Source organism: Sapajus apella, unplaced genomic scaffold, assembly GCF_009761245.1.
Source record: "Sapajus apella isolate SASKATOON/1434 unplaced genomic scaffold, GSC_monkey_1.0 scaffold4, whole genome shotgun sequence".
Taxonomy (NCBI): domain Eukaryota; kingdom Metazoa; phylum Chordata; class Mammalia; order Primates; family Cebidae; genus Sapajus; species Sapajus apella.
This window is the reverse complement of record NW_022436944.1, coordinates 46,948,492-46,961,551: the sequence shown is the minus strand read 5'-3', so window position 1 is coordinate 46,961,551 and position 13,060 is coordinate 46,948,492. Positions and strand designations below refer to the sequence as shown.

Genomic DNA, 13,060 nt, shown 5'->3' with positions numbered 1-13,060 from the left:
ATCCCTTAGAAAAATAGTTTGAAATCAGGTAGAATTAGATAATCGACCCATGTTAGGTTGCTTCAAGTCAGGATTATAAACATATGTTCTAAATACAAACCAATAGAGTCAAAATAAAATTTGGAGGTGAGGAAAGGGGTGAAATCAGAGGTGACTTTAAGATTTCAAACCTAGGTCATCATGATTTTTTTTTTCTTTATGAAAGATTAGCTGGAGTTTTAAAAGTCTGGTGATTTTTAAATCCTAAAGAACAGTATAGTTTCCCTTCTCCCTGTGGAGTTTTACCCCCTGCTCCTCTGGTCACCTTCCCGATGGATCCCTGTGGTGCCAGCAGGAATGACCTGCTAGGGAATGCAGCAAGCTCCCAGGGCCTTTCTGCTGCTTCCTCTACCACTGTATTTCACTTGGCTTTCTAAATCACTCAGCGCCAGGTAAACACTACAGGTGAAGAGTGGTGAAAGGGAGCACTGATTACTGAAGTGGTCTGGAGAGGGAAAGCACTGGTCGTCACATGGACAAACCTCATTGTTTTCTAAAGATGGACTGGAAGTAGACTTTGCCACTGCTTCCTCCACAAACAGCTCTTCGTAACATGGGCTGCATGAAATCAAAGCAAATTTTCCCATTTCCTAACTTATATGAAAGTGAGAAGCAGCATGAGAGTGAAGAGCCCTTTATGCCAGAAGAGAAATGTCTACCTAGGATGCCTTCTCCAGTTAATGTCAAAGAGGAAGTGAAGGAACCCCCAGGGACCAATATTGTGATCTTGGAATATGCACACCACCTGTCCCAGAATATCTTGTGTGATGCCTTGCAGCAATGGGCATGCAATAACATCAAGTACCATGACATTCCATACATTGACAGTGAGAAGCCTTGAGGCTGTAGGATGACAACACTTTGTGGAGGTGCTAGTTTGAATACGTGCAACAAAAGCAAAACCTGGTGTGCAAAAGTACAAATAACTATCTGGATTTTAAAACGTGTCTATGATAATATCACTAGTGTTAGAACACCTAGGATGAAATACATTTGAAGAACATCTACATTAACAGCAATTTCTGTTTAGTTTTAGATTTTAGTCATCTGAAGGGCTAAACAGAGGTCCTGTGACACCCAATAATGAGCTGTATCTCATAGCACTTCTTCCTAAGTAATGGCATCACCAAAGAAAATGCTAAGGAATAAAAACTGCCCCAAATACTAAAAAAGAAAAAAGAACAGTATAGTTTCAGGGAAAAAAGCTGGAAATTTTATTGTTTTAGGCTTCTCTAGAGGACGGAATTAATAGGATAGATGTATATATAAAAGGGAGTTAATTAAGGAGTATTGACTCATGATCACAAGGTGAGGTCCCACAATAGGGGACTGCAAGCTGAGGAGCAAGGAAGCCAGTCCGAGTTCCAAAGCTGAAGAACTTGAAGTCTGATGTTCTAGAGCAGGAAGCATCCAACATGAGAGAAAGATGGAGGCCAGAAGACTAAACCAGTCTAGTATTTCCATGTTCTTCTGCCTGCTTTTATTCTGGCTGCACTGGCAGCTGATTAGATGGTGCCCACCCAGATTGAGGGTGGGTCTGTCTCTCCCACTCCACTGACCCAAATGTGAATCCCCTTTGACAACACCCTCACAAACACACCCGGGAACAATACTTGGCTTCCTTCAATCCAACCAAGTTGACACTCAATATTAACCATCACAGTTATTTACTAGGCAATAAATTCATTGTTTCAAAGACTAACAAGATGAAGGTAGAAAGGTCTATTCTGTCTCATTGCACTGCTGGATAATGCAGCCACAATTAAGAAACAAAGGCAAAGGAATGATTACTGCAAGGAAGGGGATGGAGGAGCTATGTGGAGGACTAAAATTTGATAGGATGTTGGGTTAGGGAAGGAAAACACATAAGTAAATACTAGTTATAGGTGATATTACAGTTCTTGCCTTATTAGGTGGTAAGTTCATAGGTGTTGTATTTTGTAAAACAATGCTTAAATTTAATATATAAGCCATAAATTGAGTTTAAACTAATTCTTCTCAACTAAAAGAGAAAGAGATGGAAAGGGAGAGGGAGGGAGACAAGAGACAGAGACAGAGAGACAGAGAGGCAGAATATGAATGTAGCAATTGTGTCTCAAAGGTATTGAAGTTTATATATATTTGTGAATTTACTTGGTGTTGTTTTACTTAAGACAAGCAAGACAGCACAGCTGTATAGAGAACAGTAACAAAATAAAAAGGGTGAATAAAAATACGTATTTCAAGGTATTCATTAACTTATATAGTCTTTTTTTATTTCCACATATAACCACTTTGAAAACTAGTGATGCACAAAAAGTTGAGACATGATTATTTTAAACTTTTCAACTCTGCTGCTTCCTGTTTGTTTCTTGAACGCTTTTCCTAAACTCTCTCTAATTTAGTTGCTTCATGTGAAACTGGAGACTATGATCCCTCACAGGGTGCTGGTAAGAAAGTAAGGTAACGCCTGCACAGTGCCTGGGGCACAGCATGTGCTGAACAAATAGTAGGAGTTGTTTTTAGTATGTTATTGCAACAGAATGTCCAGCCTAATATTCCGGAAGCCCCAGAATTGGTAAAAAGGTATGAAATAAAACAGAAGGGGATGTTAGCCTCATAATCCAAATGAAGCTGAAAAGAATTGGAGGCCTGATATCTCCTTCTAGGGCTTGTTATATGTGGGCAGCCAGACTGGTTTTGCTAACCTCCTGTACTCCCCAAGATTCCCTTCCCTGGTCAAGGACATTCAATCCATCACTGATTCAATAAATATCTATTGAGCATCTATTCTGTGACAGGTACTGTATTAGGTGCCTAGGATCCAGCAGGGAATAAATAAGACTCAGACATAATCAAAAAACTAGGATATGGGCAAAAGAACGTTTAGACTTTAGGCAGATCTTTAGCTTAGTAGGGTGAGCCTTGGTTTTTCTCTGTGGGATAGGGGAGGGATATTTACCTCTCTTCTGAGTGGAGAAAAAGCAGCGGGCATCAAGAGAGTAGTTCATAAAGATAGGGGTGTCAGGGGAAGTGGATTAGATGTCTGATTAAGCTGATTACACTCAACAGCCCTAGAAATAAGCTTATAGAAACTGAAAGTAACCATATAATTATGTGATCTTCCTGAAGTATTGTTATAGGACAGTAAAGTCATTAGAAAAAAAAAACATACAAAATACAATATTCCATGGTTCCACAAACCCATTATATCTTTGTCAACATCATCATTGTTGTCATTGTTCTTATTGCCATAACCTACATCATTACCCAGACCATTAAATTAGGGGAAGGGCACCTCTTGCCAAACAGAAGGTAATTTGAGGTATAGGGAAGCCAAAGAAAAACTCTTGTTTGGGAAATAAGAGTTTTACAGTTGTGCATGAAGATGGCTGCTCGCTTACCCTGTCCTTCAGTATCTAGCTCCCTGAGTAGAGGTCTCAGGTCACTGCAGCAATCCACAGGGGGAATCATGGTTCATTTTTCAGGTCAGTTTGAAAACATATCTGCAAGAATTTAGACAGGGGATTAATGCCTTCCACAGAGCTGGTGTGACTTCACTTCTCTGGCAAGAACACAGATGGGTAAACAAGTACAAATTCCATTTTTTTTTTTTTTCATAAAAAGGGGTTAGGAATCTGCACAAAGTAACTTTCTTCTCAAAACAACATATGCTTGGGTCTTGTCCTTGTTTCTCCAAGGGATTCTTGGGCCATTGGGAAATGAAGCTGTGGGAACACAGTGGTCAGAATTTGTCCAGCATTCAGAAGCTGCCTCCTCAGTGGCCTGGCTGGGTCCAGGTGGGCTCCCTTATTGAGTTTCTCAGAGATGGCAACCTCTAAAGACTCAGAGATGGGTGCAAGACATAAACACTTTAGCGTGAGGTATCATGGAGTCCTTTTAGAATTATGGAGGCTGCTTTCTTGCTGAGGAAAATTGGGTTCAGATACCACATGTGGTTTTTCTGGATTCTTACCTGTCATTTTAAGCAAGAAAGAAAATCTTGCCATGGCTCAAGCTTTGCCATGCTCACTTGGAGAGTTTTGATTGGTGTCTGGGATTATACCTAAAGTTAAAGACAATTTGGATGGCCTCCCCAAATAACAACAAATTAGGGAAAGAAGTGAGAGAATCCCAAAATAAATTTCTCTGTTACTTGCTTGCATGAAAGGAGCATTGGCTCTCTAGTCAATATCATTTCTCTTAGCTATTTGTCTTTGTGACTCTGTAACTAAATGTCCCAACTTATGTTCATCCCTATTGAATTCATCTTCTATTTTTACCCTTGCTCATCCCTCAAGTTTCAATTGAATGTGTTTATTAAGTGGTAGACTTGGTGTACACAAATATACACACAAATAAACACACTCTTAATTATACATACCCTCACTCCAGCCAGTGTTAAAAAAAGCATAAAACAATTTTCTGGAATCTGATTGCTCAAATCAACCCTGCAGAGAGATGATACCATCAATTTTGTGTGGAAGCCATATAGTGAGTGAAGACCAGCTGACTGAGCAATTAAAAATAAATAAAATCTCAAATTTTAAAGCCACTATTTTAGCATTTTTTTCCCATTTATTTATTTTATTGCATTTTAGGTTTTGGGGTACATGTGAAGAACATGCAAAATTGTTGCATAGGTACACACGTGGCAGTGTGATTTGCTGCCTTCCTCCCCATCACCTACATCTGGCATTTCTCCCCTTGCTATCTCTCCCCAGCTCCCCACCCCCCACCGTCCCTCCCCTATTTCCCCCCAACTGACCCCAGTGTGTAGTGCTCCCCTCCCTGTGTCCATGTGTTCTCATTGTTCAACACCCACCTATGAGTGAGAACATGCGGTGTTTGATCTTCTGCTCTTCTGTCAGTTTGCTGAGAATGATGGTTTCCAGGTTCATTCATGTCCCTACAAAGGACCCAAACTCATCGTTTTTGATGGCTGCATAATGTTATTTTAGCATTTCTTAAGCGTTTTGGTCTCAAAACCCCTTTACACTTTTAAAAATTATTGAGTACCCTCAAGGGCTCATATTTATGTGTGATGTAGCTCTCTATAGCTATAATATTAGAAATAAAAGCAAAAAATTTAAAAGATTTATCAGTATATTTAAAAATAATAAATTCATATCTTAATATAAATATTTTTACTAAAAACACCATTATTTTCCCAAACTAAGAAAATATACTGAGAAGAGTGGCATTGTTCTATATTTTGTAAACCTCTTCAACCTCTAGCTTCATGGAAGATATCTGGAATCAAACAGCTGCTTCTGCATTCTATCTGTTGAGATATACTGGTTTGGTTGAAATATATGAAACACTCAGGCACACAGATACTTACATTGGCAAAGACAGGGACCTTGTGGAATCCCTAAAACCATTTTGGCAACTTTCAGGGGTCCTTAGACTCTACTTTGAGAGCTGCTGCTTGGTCTAACACCCAGGACTATCAAGGATTCTGACCAGAATGCTGAGGAGTCACCTCATCAAAACAAAAATGTGTCCACTGGGCCCCATCACGCAGTAGGCTGCACACAGAAGGGAATTCTGACGAAGCACAGGAGGCAGTCTCAAGGCCAGGCATGGTGACTCACACCTGTAATCCCAGCACTTGAGAGACTGAGGCAGGAGGATTGCTTAAGTTCAGGAGTTCAAGACTAGCCTGGGAAACATAGTAAGACTCTGTCTCTGTAAATATAAAAAATTAAAAAATATAGCTGGGTATGGTGGTGCATACCTACAGTCCCAGCCTCGCCAGAGGCCTAGCTGGGAGGATCATGTCAGCTCAGGCATCGTGAGCAACATCCTGGGTGATAGAATACACGAAGTGCTTAAAAACAGTGCTGGGAGGCTGAAATGTTTATTTTTAAAATCAATGATAATAAGGCTAATGCTTATGAAATGAAACAATAATAACTATATTTAATAATATGCAGGAAATGATCTGTTGACTTTAGATGTATTATTAACAAATGCAGTCTTTGCAAAAACTCTGTAAAATAAGAGCATGAGTTTCCCAGGGCTGTTCTTAATAAGGTACTGCAAATGGAATGGCTTAAAACAGAAGAAATTTCTCACAGTTTTGGAGACCAGAAGTCCAAAATTAAGGTATTGGCAGGGCCATGCTTTCTCTGAGGGCTCCACGGGAGAATATGTTCCACGCCTTTCCCTTAGTTTGGTGTTGCTGACAGTCTTCGGTATTCTTTCTTGTAGATGGATGACTCCAATCTCTCCCTCCCTTGTCAAATGGTGTTCTCCCTGTCTTCTTACAAGCACACCAATCATATTGAATGATGTCATCTACTCTAATAATATCTGCAATGACCCTGTTTCCAAATAGGGTCACATTCTCAGGTTCTGGGAAATATCTGAATTTTGAGGAGATTCTATCCAATTCAGTAGAGGTAGATATTATTTTATCCTCATTTTATAGATGAGTAAATCATGCACAGAGAGGTTAAGCAATCTGCCCAAAGTTACACAGCTAGCAAGTGGCAGAACTGGGATTCAAGCCCAGGCAACCAAACTCTAGAATCCATGCTCTTAGTCAATGTGCCATATGTAAGGAAAATTATTAAATATGTAGGCTATGATACGTTATAGGATTTCATCTGCTTTTAAGGGCAAATATTTTCTTCAGATGAAATATGATAGAGAAGTCCATGTTATAAATCTGAAAAATATAGAATTCTCTAGTTGAATTTGATGCAGAGGGGCCCTAACAATATCCAGAATGCTAAGGAGCATGCCTTAAAAACCACTGTGTTAGTTTCTTCTTGTTGCTGTAACAAATTACAACAAACATAGTCACTTAAAACAACACGAATTTATTATCTCACAGTTCTGGAGGTCAGAAGTCCAAAACAGGTTCGACTGGTATTGGCAGGCTCTACAGAGGATCTGTTTCCTTGACTTTTCTGAGGTCTAGAGGCCATGTATATCCCTTGGCCTGTGGCCTCTTCCTCCATCTTCAAATCCAGTGGTATAGCCTCTTCAGATCTCTCTTTGACTCTGAATCTCCATCCTTCCTCTTCTATCTCTTAAGTACTCTCATGATTACATTGGGTCCTGTAATCCCACTTGGGTAATCCAAAGGAATATCTCATTTCAATTTAATCACATCTGCAGAACCCCCTTTGCCAAAGAAGGACATGTTCATAGGTTTCAGGGATTAGGACTGGTGCCTCTTTGGGGCTCTTTTTCTGCTCACCACAGCCATTAGCCAGATGACAACAGGAGAGGGCAATTGGGAGGTCTTGAGTGTTGGCAGGACCTCACTGGGCAGAGGGGAGTCTCAAGTTGGTCTTACAGACGGAGAGGCTTTCCATGATGTGGAGAGGATTCCAGGCAGGCTAAGCAGCATGAGAAAAGGCATCATAGCTGCAGTGACCCTGGCATGAGCAAGCTGGGTGGCAAGGAGATGGGTCTAAGTTGAAGAAAAGAGGTGTGGATTGGAAAAGTACAGAAACTGTGGAAAAGGTGTGGAAAAGTTGGGCTCAATTCTTCAACCACGAAACGTGGAAGGTAGTGTCTTATTTTTCATAGGTAACATTTCGGTATAATTTGTGGATGATCTTTGCCGGGAATTAGAAATTGGATTAGCTAGCCTAAGATTCTATCGCAGAGCTTTTTTTTTTCTGACTGCCATCTTTCTGTCTTTCCTTATTCCTTTAACCCTTTTTTGTTTTTGTTCTTTCAACTTTAGTTTTAGCTTCATAGCAGACACCATCAGTACCCCCAGTGTACCCTTTCCTCCACCCTACATCTGTTTACCTTCAAAATGTCAGCTATTTTTTTTTCCTAACATTTTTCTCTGGCCTTAAAGATTTCTTTGCACATCTGCCAGGTGGTCAAAAATTTTGAAGGATTCACCACTTCTCCACTTCACAGCAGCTCTCTTCCAATGACTGAGGGGAGTTGACATATAAATTCTATTTCTGTTTTACCCCATTCAGTGGGATAACTGACGCATGTGTCCTACACTGGCTCCCTGAGTTACTCAGCAACTCCTGCTCCAGTTGCCCAAAGTGGTAACTTGACTGACATTGAGCCCTGTGCTGGCTCCTTCCCTTCCTTTCTCACTTCACTACTCCCCTACAGGTGTTTGTTGGAATCAGCTCCCAGATGAACTACTTGCCATGTGGATCCATGTCATAGGGGGCATGAATTGTGTCTCTGGGGAAACTCATACAAAGCAGGCTTTCATCAATTCCTGATTCAACCTCTCTAAAGGCTTAAAAGAGCTCAAGGGGGAAAGGGTTCACTAGGAAAAAGTAAGAGTTATGGGCAAACAGGAAGCGGTAAAAAATGTGATAGAAGGGACGATTGCATGTAAAACAGTTCTGACTAGTAATATCCTGGAAAATAAATCTTGGTCCATTGTCAGGGGCAGAGCATAGGAAATACAGTTTGTAGAATCACTCAAAGCAAGAGATCCAGCCAAATAGACTGGGTCCCTGTAGTAGACATGTTTGCAGTTCTTAACCAATCCCAATAACCTTGCAGTCTGAGTGTTAACAAAAGGGTCAGTTGAGACCCGACTTGCCCATGATTCAGGTAGTCCAACCATATTATTGAAGGACAGGTTGCCAGAAAGTCCAATTTCCTATGAAACTAATCACCTGGGGAACACCTTGAGGAAGATTCAACGTGAGTGCCCCGTCTCAGGTACTGGAAGAGCCTTTTTTTTTTCCTACCAGAGATTTTGGGAAGTATTGCCCTGGCAAACGCACAATTGTTACTTTATTCAACCCATGAAACAATCCTGTGAACTAGGAGTTATTCCATATGCCTCTCCTTTTATCGGTTAAAGATCAAGTGATTTATTATCAAGCAATGTATTGCTGTGTGAACAGAAACTCAGAATTGCCTTTTGAATTTGTTGATGTCAATTTTAAATACATATTCAGGGTCTGGAAAAGAAGATTGACTTCTTTATTATACTTTGGTTATAATTCTTATTTCTGTTATTCTTTGCTTTTAATAAGACTAGATTAAATTGAATGTTTAAATGAATTAGAGGAAATTTGGGACCTTTTGACAAACTCCTTTGACATATACTGAACTTCAAGAGGTGAAGGGAGAAAAGATTGGAAAGATTCTGAGAAAAGTGTTGGTGGTGCTGGAAAGTGTGGATGAATACTACTGATGAGCAGGCTGAGGGCTCTCTGGAGGGCTTTGCTCTTCACTCTGATAAATGTAAGCATTATTGTGGAGTTAGTAGTGATCTACTGAATATTTTTGAATAGGGGACTGATGCAGTCACTATGATGAATAAAGGCCCTTTAAGTATTTTATTTTCTTCCATGATTTCTTTGTCATTCAGACAGATCATACAGGATAAATTAGGTTGAACCTTATGAGATTAGGTTTGACTATTTTTGTAGGTTAACAAATCAAATATTGGCAATTTTATGTGGTTTCACCTAATGTCTTCTAAGCAAAGTAACTAGAACTGGCTCAAAACTTCTAGTTTTGAAATGGACTCTAGAATATTTTCTTCTTCCTGTTCATTGGCAGCTGTTGAGGCCTGCCAGTGGGAAGGTGGGCAACACCCAGGGTAGGAGGCCCCTGGGATTATGAAGATTATCCCATCTTTGCCTCCTGCCTGGTGGAGTCAGCTTTCAGGCCAGCATTAGAGGGCTCCTGCTGAGCTGGCACTTCTTCCAATGCCAGCTTCTCAGTGGGAGGAAGTGTCAGCATGTGGAGCTATCTTCTTTGAACTTCTCAGAAAGACGAAGGGCAGCTGGCATCTTCAAAGGACTGTTGCTATTCTGTGGAGTCATCTAGAGATGTCACAAGCTTTTCCCTGGCAATCACACAACCAGATGGCCTATGGTGAGCCCCTGTGAGAAGGGAAATAGACTGATCTGTAAACATTTTATCGAAGTGTGAGAAAAGGAGAGAGGAGGACAGATAAAAAGAGGAAACGGGGAGAAAGCGTAAGGGGAAGCTCTATATTGAGAGAGAATTGAAATTGAAGCTTAGAAACAGAAAACGACATTTCTAGGTGTGTGCCTTCATGCAAATCTTCCATGGGGAAAACGAGGGTTGGGAAATGTCCAAATCCCAAATAAGAAACATAATCCGTTAAAAAATTTACTTATTTTTTTGTTCTGTGGATTTATTGTTATTTAAAAAGATCTTAAAAATATGTAAATCATATTACCTAGATTAAAAAGAATAAAATAGTTTCTAATAAATGGTTGAGCAATGATTTAGAAAGATCATTGCACTTCTGGACTAATTTTCTCTCTCTAGATAGCCGTATAGCTTTGTGCCCCTCTCACATTTTCTCCCTTTCTGACTTCAGTTATTTTAATCAGCTACATAACCCAGTCATGTCGGCTAATTGTTGAAGGCAGTAGGATTGGAGAAAAATCTGGATAGGCAGAACTTTGACCTGTCACCCCATCTCATTTGGATCATGTCAGTGCCAGAAACTTTGTCTCTCTTTTTTTTAAATTGTCTATCTCTCCATTCAATAAAGCTAGAATCCATTTGATGAAGTACTTCCTTGTCCTGTCTGCAGTTCACCTAAGACCTCTAGACTTCTCCATGTTTCCAAGAACCTCTATCAGATTGCTTAATTAAGATTCCATGAGCCACTATCATACCTCCTTCAGTAAAGACTTGTCATCATTGTTGGTAAAAACCAGAAAATAAGTGTGTCTGCTAATAAAAGACATTTTCTTTTTTTTTTTTCTCCCTGACAACATCTTTTCAGATATGACCTGTTTCAGTATTTGAATGTAATGGCTGGCCTCAAAATAAGACTTCAGACAAAAATAAATGAGATTGATGGAAATACATCATCAGTGCACAGAATCCAAGGCATCTAGTAGAATTCTATTACCCATTTTTTCCACTTGGGAGAAAGATTAGTTTCTGCTGCATTCTCTGAGTGCAGCAGAAGGAAGGTTGTGGTTTTGGTCGAGAAAGCACTCTTATTATCCACCTCTATTTTTAGAGTTTTTAGACATCTATCTTATTGACTTGAGTTTATAATTTAGACCTGTAACCTTTAGAAAAAATAAGCCTTCCCCCTTGAAATTTCTCATTCGTGCTTTTAGCTCAGAGGAGAACTTTTTTGAAAGTTTAGCAAAACCTGCCTTATCGTCAGGGTTATAGAGCTACTCAAAGAGAAAAGAGTGTTACTTTGTCCATAATATCCTGGGACACTCCATGGATTCCCACTCCCTCCCCTAAAGCCATGGTATCCCTGAGGATATGTGGGTCGCTAAGCATCCATAGTATATAAATTCAAGAGCGGAGAAGTTCTGAGTAGTACATACGGAACATTCATTCATCCAACTTACACTACTTGCTGTCTATTTCCTGTTTAGAGGTGCTATATGGAGTCCATATGATGGGGGTCAGAGGTGCTCATGTGAGATATTACATAGATGGCCCCATAGAGTGGTGCACTCCTCCACTTACTGCTCTAAGTATTACCTGATAAGAGCTTGCTGTGCTCTGAATGTTTGTGTCCCCTCAAAATTTATAGGTTGAGATGTAATTACCAAATGTAGTAGTATTAAGAGGTGGTGCCTTTGGGAGCTGATTAGGTCATGAGGGTCCCACTCTCATGAATGGGAGTAGTTCCTCATAAAATAAGCCTGAGGGGGCTTGTTTGCCCTTTATTCCATGTGCAGGTGCAGCAAGCAGGTGCCATCTATGAGGAATGGGCCCTCGACAAACATAGAACCTGATGGCACATTTATCTTGGACTTCCTGGTCTTCAGAACCATGAGCAATACATTTCTGGTGTTAAAAAAAGTTTACCCAGTCTATGGTATTTTGTTATAGCAGACTGAATGAACTAAGAACAAAGCTGACAGCGGAACCCTTCTCCAGAGACTTTTCCTCTGCCATGAGATCTATATTTCTAAGGGACGCTGAAAGGTATGCCCTCCTCCTGAGGAGTAGCCATAGCTGATATCTGAACTGAAATAGGGCACAAAAGCCCAACCCCATTGCCTCAAGATGAGGCAACTCATGTTGCTGCTCATTCTCCAGTTTTTTGTGCTCAGGCTGAGGCTGAATTTCTCGTTCAGCTTTTTCACCTGCCCTATACTGCTCCTCTTACTTCCTTATGGTTGGTTTTCTTCTGTGGGGATTAACACCTGCATAAGAATCCCCATCTTAGGTTCTGCTTCTGGAGAACCTGATTTTAGACAGTAATAGTTGTTTTGTCAATTAATGTTGGCTTTGTTCTATATGCAGTATATATGCATTGTTGAAAACAAGAAAATCTAAGAAAAAAGAACAAAAAAATAATGCTGGACTCTAGAAGTAGCCATTGTTGACCTTGGCAAATATCCTTTTATGCAGAAATATTTATGTAGTAACTGTTACATTGATGGCCCTGAGTAGACTGTATCCCCCATGTTTATGCCCCTGTTTAGTGCTTTCCCATTTTGTCTCTCGCTTTTGTCATGTGATTTATTTATATCAATGTGATCCCAGGAAACATTATGCAAGCAGAGGCATGGCAAGAGCTTGCATATCAGGGTTTGTATAGACTTTACTTTCTTATTTTTTGTATACTTGATGCTCTGGCATTTGGGGACTTGGTTCTGGAGAGAATGCTCATTCCAGGGCTAATTTTTAGAAATAGCAAATGACTCCCCTGTGAGAGTACCTTTGATATACAAACCAACTAGCCCGGAGCCCACACCCCCAGTCATCTTCTTTATCTCTCACACACCAATCCAACATTCCCTGTATCCTAAATTACCCCAGGGCCAGGTATTAGACAACTAGCAACCAGCCCTATATCCCAGAGCCCTCTGAAATTATTAAAACTCTCTAGTCTTAAGCTTACTTAGCTTGCCTACCCTGCCCCTTCCATTGCTTTCTGTGAAAACTCCAACAAAGGGTCTCAGTCATTCCAGTCCTTCCACCACTTCTGCTTCCTAATTGACCTTAGTGCTTCCCTTTGTGGACCTGCACATCAGGCCATGCCTCCTGTTTCTAGGGATCTGTGCTTACGAACTTCTTCCTTTGTGGCAGCCATTTCCTTGTCTGTCTTACCATG

At 40.3% G+C, this 13,060-nt stretch overlaps 1 protein-coding gene across 1 annotated transcript; it reads left to right on the top strand.

The window, feature by feature from the left end:
* Positions 1-487: 487 nt before the first annotated feature.
* LOC116542875 (small membrane A-kinase anchor protein-like) lies at positions 488-1,202 on the top strand. Its single transcript, XM_032268054.1, has one exon. The coding sequence runs from the start codon at positions 593-595 to the stop codon at positions 878-880; it is 288 nt and encodes a 95-aa protein (XP_032123945.1). The 5' UTR covers positions 488-592; the 3' UTR covers positions 881-1,202.
* The last annotated feature ends 11,858 nt before the right edge of the window (positions 1,203-13,060 follow it).

Excerpts from the sequence above, each read along its gene's own strand:
- LOC116542875 (XM_032268054.1), top strand. The coding sequence starts at position 593 with ATGGGCTGCATGAAATCAAAGCAAATTTTCCCATTTCCTAACTTATAT.